This window comes from Alligator sinensis, unplaced genomic scaffold (genome assembly GCF_000455745.1).
Source record: "Alligator sinensis unplaced genomic scaffold, ASM45574v1 scaffold659_1, whole genome shotgun sequence".
NCBI lineage: Eukaryota > Metazoa > Chordata > Crocodylia > Alligatoridae > Alligator > Alligator sinensis.
Window position 1 is genome coordinate 1,112,886 of NW_005842265.1, and position 8,203 is coordinate 1,121,088.

At 45.8% G+C, this 8,203-nt stretch overlaps 1 protein-coding gene across 8 annotated transcripts in view; it reads right to left on the reverse strand.

The window, feature by feature from the left end:
• CAPRIN2 (caprin family member 2) overlaps positions 1-8,203 on the reverse strand; it is a 73,326-nt gene that overhangs the window by 9,304 nt on the left and 55,819 nt on the right. For all 8 annotated transcript variants that reach the window (XM_025209047.1, XM_006027752.3, XM_014521859.2 and 5 more), the window contains one exon: positions 49-115. In XM_025209047.1, the coding sequence (XP_025064832.1) occupies positions 49-115 (67 nt within the window). The remainder of the gene's footprint in view (positions 1-48; positions 116-8,203) is intronic.

The window sequence follows — 8,203 nt, forward strand, 5'->3', positions numbered from 1 at the left end:
ACGTGGTGGGGGGGGAGGGGGGGGGGGGGGACACACTAATAGCCTTACCTCTTGAGTTTGCCCGAGGACCACTAATTATCCCTCCTCTTTTATAGCATTGCTGGTAATTGATATCCTAGAATGAATAAAAAAAAAAGTATTAGAGATTAGCTCTCAAATACCCATTAGTACCCATAGACCTATCTATTTACACACAGTATTTTTAAGCACAGGTAATCTGCGCTTGAAAATAGTTCACAATCAGTAGGTGCTTATAAATTAATTTGATAGTGCAGAATGCATGTCCATGGGCCTCTCTCTAGAACAATAACTCTCAGCCAGCATGCCACAGAGCCCTAGGCTGCTAGGCAGTCTTAGGTTCGTACACCTAACTGTGCTGATTTCACAAGGAAAGCACAGAGATTTCAAATAGGAATCCGCAGCATTAAAAACATGAACTTGCTGGTCTCTGACAAAGCAAGTCACACCTATTCTATTAATTTTCTATAGTAAAAAAGAACAAAAAAACAAAAAAAAACCCAAAAAACCACCACCCTTAAGAGCCAGCATTTTCCAAGGAGTACCTCAAATCTAAAAAAAAAAAAAAAAAAAAAAAAAAAAAAAAAGTTGAGAACTAATGCTCTAGGCAGTAGAAAAAACAATTTAGAAGACTGGTTGTAGTTTAGTGAATAGAAAAAAAAACCTGACAAGTTATTCTTGTATGGGATCATAGGAAGATCTGCCCAGAACCTGTTCCTCAACCAGCACGCACCTTCAGATCATTCCACTCCAGGGTTCTAGTTTGAAAATTTTAGCCCAAATACCCTGACAATTAATGTATAATCACATCTGATGCAACTAAGTCCCAAAATGGCAGATTTTAAGAAGTCAGCATTCAGTTGCACATGAAGAATTGGAACTTGCGGTCAAAGGACAATATGTTCCAGAGAAACATCAACCATTGCTTCAGCTCACATTTAATCCAATATAAAAAGGTAATGAAGCAGGAACATGGCAGTCTGTTGGACCGTCATGACTACAAAATTCCTTAGTAGCTATGTTATATATAGCTGGGAAGGCAGAATTAGGGAATACAGTACTAAGAAGTAGGCATACCTCCCTGTAACACAAGGAGTAAATATGTTAAATCTACAAGCTTGATTCATCTTGAATTTTAGTTTGCTCTCCTTTAAGAGAGTTTGCAGTCCTTCAACCATGCCAAAAGGATGCTAATGTTCAGGAAAATAGCAAAACAGGAAAACAATGCAGTGTGGATTAAATAACACCCCAGGCACAGGGCACAGAATAAAGACCTGTTGTAAATTAATAGCGATTTGGATGCAAGGAGAGTTCCTTTCCTTCTTCTAAGTTAGCACTGGCCTGAACATCCCTGGTTTCTGTTACCAGACGTTAGTTGCTCAGATCTAGGCTACCCTCAGGTTGGAAAAAAACAAAAGCACTACACACCCAACCTACAAGATGACAAAAAATGATTATTTTTAAAAATATACACTAATACTAGAAATCTGAGCAAGAGTTCCCAAATCCTCAATAGAAACAAATATGGTTGGCATAGTCTCACCATGTTCCAACTTCTGTGACAAAGGTCAATCCCTGGTTTTAAGCCATTTAGGGACAGTAGGTAAGATCCAAGTATGGGAGTGTGACATTCTACATGAAATAAGTGCTTTAGAGTTCCAATTATGCAGATATTCAAGTGACATATTTCCATTCAACCAATTCAGTACACAATGATTACTCAGAAAATTAGGGTTGGAAGGGACCTCGGGAGGTCGTCTAGTTCAGCCCCCTGCTCAAAGCACAACCACCCCCAACTGGATCCCACCCAAGGCTTTACCTAGCCTGGTCTTAATTAAACTTCCAAGGATGGAGATCCTACAGCTTCTCTGGGTAGCTTTTTCTGGTGCTTTACTACTGTCCTCATGAGAAAGTTCTTCCTAATGTCTAACCTGAACTTCCACTGCTGCAACTTAACAACAGAGCAAGGAGCAATGATCTCATCTGCCACCACTGATGATAATCTACATCAATCCTCTTTGGAATTGCCCTTCAGGTAGTTGAAGGCTGCTATTAAATCCCACCACAGTCTTCTCTTCTCTGACTAAAGCCCAGTTCCCTCAGCCTCTCCTCATGAGTTATGTGCCCTAGCCCCCTAAGAATTTTTGTTGCCTTCCACTGAACTCTCCAATTTGTTCACACCCTTTCTGTAGTGGGGGGCCCAAAACTGAACACAGTATACCAGATGTGGCCTCACCAGTGCTGAATAGAGGGGAAGAAACACTTCCCTTAATCTGCTGGCAATGATCCTACTAATGCAGCCCAGTATGCTATTAGGCTTTTTCACAAGGACATACTGTTGGCTCATTCAGTTTGTGGCAGACCAGTAAGGGTGCTCCTGCATTAAGCCACCCGCCCCCTGCACCCAACCACCTTCCAAAGCTCCAAGTGCCTCCCTGGAGGCACCTCATGTCCTGCCAACCCCATTTCTGAAGCATACCCGCTAGCCTTGGGGTAACACCGCCACCACCCAGAGTCTGGATTGATCTTGGAACAGTGCCCCCTGGAAACAGGCCTAGTAGTCTTTGAGGGTACTTGACCCACTATAAGAACTTGGGGTGCTTCCCCTCAGTCTGAAGCACACATAGTGGTCTCTCTTAGTCAACCAAACCAAGGAGACCCCAAAGCATACTCTAGACCCTCTCCTAATAAGTCTCCCATGCTAGGTACAGAGGAAAACTTTATTCGTTACAAGGAGTATGTTTGGAATAGGGTACAGAGTAGAGTAATATCAAAGAAATCCCTTAGAGCAACTAGTGGCATGGTAGCCTTTGATTACACATCTATGTTACTGCAAGCTATACATTTAGTTAGATCTCAAGCAGTTTAGTCATAAGTATCATCTAGAGGCAAGAAGAAATTTCCTCTGGAAGCAAGCAGTTCATTGACCATGAGTTTTAAGAGAAAGCAAGGTACAGATGGTCCAGCTTCTCTGACAAGTTTCATCATGGCTACTGCCCCTCCCCCTGGACAGTCCTTAACTTATATAGACGTTATGACCCCATTTACCTGATCCAAGGCCAGCAACTGTTGGCTGCTAGCCAATCAATTTGAAATGCATCACTGGTTGCTGGGTAGATTGGCAGGGTCTCTAGCCCCCACCCGGTCATGATAACATTGCTTAAACTCCCTATTGTTCTAAGCCCCCCACCCAGGTATGTGGGGCAGTCACGTAGGCAGAGAGAGCAGGTTTCCCCTGCTCACTCTGTAACGTATCCAACTCAGGGTTACCTGAAGCTGATGAGGCCAGAAGCACCTGCAGTGACCATGGTAACCAAACTGTCAGATAGCAAAGTTTGGGGAAGAGACAGAAATGGCATTCTGCCACAATGCTTACTGTCCACCAGAATTTCTAGGTACTTTTCTGCAGAGCTCCTGCTTAGCCAGTCTGTTCCCCAGTCTGTACTGGTGCATGGGACTGTTCTAAGTGCAGGACTTTGAGGCTCAGTAAGGGCAAGTAAAAAGTTTTTTTGTCCAATCCTCCAGTTTGGATAGCTCTCTCTCAATCTTAGACCTAACCTCCAGTGTATCTACTACTCCCATCAAAACTTGGTGTCCATCTGAAAACTTGCCACGGGTGCACTCCATCCCACTGATGAAGCTACTGAACAAAACCAGCACCAGGACCAACCCTTGGGGCACTCTATTTGAAGCCAGCTGCCAACTAGACAGCAAGCCAATGTTCACTACCCTTTCAGCCTGATGACCCAGCTAGTTTTCTGTTCACCTGAGAGTGCATTCATGCAATCCATACTTTCTTAGCTGGTTTGCAAAAACATCATTGGAAACCATATCAAGCCTTGCTAAAGTCAAAGTGTAATAGTGTCCACTGCTTGCCCCACATCCCGAGTCAGTCACCTCATCACAGTAGGCAATCAGGTTAATCAGGCATGACTTGCCCTTAATGAACCCATGCTGACTGTTCCCAAATCACCTTCTCCAAGTGCTTAGAAATGGATTCTTTGAAGACCTACTCCATACATTTTTCTAGGCATTGAGGTGAGGCCGATTGATCAATAGTGCCATGAATCCTCCTCCCCTTTAAGCCGAGCACTCTAATCTCCCCTTTTCCAACCATCCAGGACATCTCCTGATTTCCATAGTTTTCAGAGATAATGGCCAGTGATTCTGCAATCACAATAGCCAGCCCCCTCAGCACCTTTGGGTGCATCACATCCAGCCCCATGGACTTGAATATGTCCAGCTTTTCTAAATGGTCCTTAACCTGTTCTTTCATCACTGTTGGCTACTCACCTCCTCCCCAAGCTGTGCTGCCAGGTGACATAGCCTGGGAGCTGACCTTGCCTGCAAGGACTGAGGTAAAAAAAAAAAAAAAGTTATAGAGTACATTAGCCTTTCCACACCCTCTGTCTCTAGGTTGTCTTCCCCATTTAGTAGGGGACCCACACTTTCCCGATTTTCTTCTTGTTATTGACAATTGTAGAAACCCTTCTCATTAACCTTCACATCCCTTGCTGGCTGCAACTTGAATTGTACTTTGGCATTCTTGATTTCACCCCTGCATGCCCGAATAATCATTTACAAGAAGTGTAAGCTTAGAGCTTCCTTTCTGTGTTTTAGCTCACTAAAATGTTCCTTGGTAAAGCCAAGCTGGTCTTCTGCTACCCTTCCTAATCTTCCTGCAAGTCAGGATAGTTTGTTCCTGTACCGCAAGTAAGGTTTCTTTAAAATAAAAACTAGGTCTCCTGGACTCCTTTCCCCCCCTCAGACTGGCCTTCCAGGTGATCTTGCCTATCAGTTCCCTAAACGCATTGAAGTCTGCTTTTCTCAAGTCCAGGGTCCTTATTCTGCTGTTCTTTTCTTCAGGATCCTGAACTCAATCTTTCATAGCTGCTGCTGTCCAAGTTGCCATCTACTAGCTATCTGAAGAACACCTCATTCACCTCACTCTCCTGGTTTGGTGGGCTACAGCAGACACCCACAACATTACCCTTGTTTCTCTCCCCTGACCCTAACCCAGGGACTTTCAACAGGCCTACTGCCAGTTTCATACCGGAGCTCTGAGCAACCATACAGCTCTTTAACATAAGAAGCAACTCATCTCCCCTGCCTGTCCTTCCTGAACAGTTCATACCAATTCATGACCATACTCCAGTCATGCGAGCTATCATACCAAATCTGTAACTTCAAATCACATCATAATTCCATGACTGTGCGATGACTCCAATCCTTCCTGCTAGTTTCCCAGGCCCCATGTGTTCATATACAGACACCCAAGGCAACTAGCCAATTGCCCCATTTCCTCAGGAAGAATGAAGGAGGCCTCCCCCCTTCTGCTGGTGCTTCCTTCAAAGTCATTTGCTTCCACACTTACCTCAGGGCTTTGATCTCAATCCCCCAGCAAACCAAGTTTAAAGCCCTCCTCACTAGGTTAGCAAGCCTATCTGTAAAGATGCTCTTCCCTCTCTCAGGTGGCAATCCATCTGTGAAGTGCTCTTCCATCTCTTTCCAGCAATCCTTCTTCTTGAAAGAACATCCCATGGTTAAAGTCAAAGCCCTGCTGGTGACCCCATCTGCACAGCAGGTACTGATCTGCAGAATGCATCCACTCCTGCCTGGGCCTTTCCCCTTGACTGGAAGGATTGAGGAGAATGCCACCTGTGCACCCTCCCCTGCCCTCTGGTTCCTTACACCCAGAGCCCTGGAGCCAGTCCCTTTGATCTGCTAAGGGTCCCCATTGGCAGAATCATTGGTCCCCACATAGATAAGCAGCATTAAGTAGTAGAAGGCTAGATGACTCTCAGTACTTCTTCCATGACATCTCAGATCCAGGCAAGCAGACTACCTCCTGAGACAACAGGTCAGGTCAGCTGTTGGATGCCTCTGTTCCCTGCAGAGAAGAGTCACCAGCCACCATTAGCCATTGCTTCCTCTTAGTGGCAGTTGTCTTGATCCTCCCAACCTTGGGGAGGCCTGGCCTGGCCTCTTCCGCTGACAGAACATGCTCCTCCTCTTCTACTGCTAGGGCTCCATGCCTGTTCTCCGAGCAAGCCGCTGCAGGTGGGGATGAAGACTTCTGCTTGCTGCCAGAGGCCACAAGCTTCCACCTTCTTGGGAGTCCATATCCCTTTCCTTCTCTAGCACCGCCTCTGGCAGTCCTTCCTTTACAGTCCTGGAGGGTCTAACTCCAGCATCTAAATCTATGAACATATCTCATGGCTGAGGACACTTTGGAGCCTTGTCACTTCCTTTTGTAGCTCTCTTGCCTGCTCCCTGAGGGATACCACCAGGACACTGCACTCACATTGCAGGCACTCCTTCACCTTGCTATCACTGGATAGAATCTGCAAATGGCAGTTGCCACAGCACCAAACTAGGGCCTAGGTGGAAGCTTCAACAGTGAGCTGTCCTGCCTGGACAAGCTTCAGATGCAAGGAGAGCAAGAGCAGGCAATGGCTCTAGCATTTCAATGTCCTCCAGCCATCTCCCGAAGTCTCTTAAATCCACTGCCTACCCTCCATCTGCCCCTCTCCAAGCAAACGTTCTCCAGCAAACTCCCCTGAAGGTGGCCTGTTTGTTGCTTCCCGATCCCAAAAAAGTTCTCTCTCTTCCCCGCCCCCCGATAGCCTGTTTCTTTTCACCAAGCTTACAGTGACCATAGGGACACACAGACAGACAACTCCCTAGCAAGCTTCCCACTTGCTCTGGACTCTAGTTAAAAGAGGGCCTTAAGTATTGATGTAGCTCAGGGGACATCAACCCCCAGCATGCGTGTCAAGCACAGCATGGGAGGCCATTTGGCTTGGTACACCACACCAGCCTGGGCTCTAGGCAGCTGCTGCCAGCCACAAAGCCCAAGCTGCTCCCAGCAGGCAGATGGATGGCTGCGAGCCCAGCCATGGTTGGCGGCAGCTACCCAGAGCCTGGGCTGGCTGCATCTGGGAGGCTGCAAACATCTGCTCTGGGCTCCGGCATTAGCTCCATACCAGCGGGTGAATGCATGCCTCGGAGCAGACTTTGTCCAGTGGCCCAGAAGCCCAGCTCTGTGTGCCTGCACATCTGGTTCTGTGCATTTGTCTGCCTGTCTGCTCCTGTGCATCTGTGTGCGCACACAAGTCTGGTTCTGGATGTGTGTGTGTGCATGCATCTGTTCTAGCTCTCTGTGTTTGTGCATGTGGTTCTGTGTGTGTACGCACGTGTCTGGTTCCTTCTCCTCTTTCTCTTATTTGTCTTTTTTCTCCTCTTATTGCAACATGCTCAACAAAAAAGGAATACACAAAGGCAACGTTTATGATTATTAAGTATACCAATATCCAGTGTACCCTGGCTGAGTCTCATTGGTCTAAACCAGCAGTCAGCAAACTTTTCCAGTGGCAGGACAAGATAACTCAGGTCTGAGATGGGCCAGAGCTAGGACCAGCTGCCACCATACTTCTCCCTATTGCCCTGCAGTGGCACAGCACGAGAAAGTTCCTTGCCACCTCATCAGAGCACAGTGCAACATGGTGCAAAGCACCAGCGTTGTTGGCTAGATCCTATGGCTCTGCAGACCATAGGTTGCTGACCCCCTGATCTAGACAAGAGATGTTAGCCCTTAAAGTACCTCTTTAATGCTTTTAGAAATAAATACAAAAATGTGTTTTGGGACTTTCCACTTGGGAAATTACTATTGACTGTGTAATATTAGTACAAGTAAGAGTTACAAAAGCTAATGGTATGCAACATCTCTTTTTCCAACTACTATAGGCTTCCTTATGACATCAGCAGTGCTATTTGACCCTGCTACAGTACCATACGAATGCTGCTATACTGCTTTTGGTTTAGCAGATAGTTCTGATAGATCAACATGGACTGTTTGAGGCACAAGAGAGACATGCCCTTAGCACAAGTAGCCCCCAGACAGTAGTTAACTAAATTATATTTTACACAGACAAAACACGACAACCTCAAAAATGAAAAAGATACATAGCAGAAAGATTCCTTTTTCTAAAGTCTCCTGGAAGGAGAAGTTTAGCCAAATGAAAATCTAATCTTACAGAATTTAGATCAGAGGAGACCATGATTCTACAGCCCATGGTGGAAAACCTTAGTTAAAATTAATTTTTATTGTAATTGCTGCCTTCACCCTCACTGAATAACGTGAAACAGGGGGGGGGGGGGGGGGGAAAAATATAAATAATAAAAT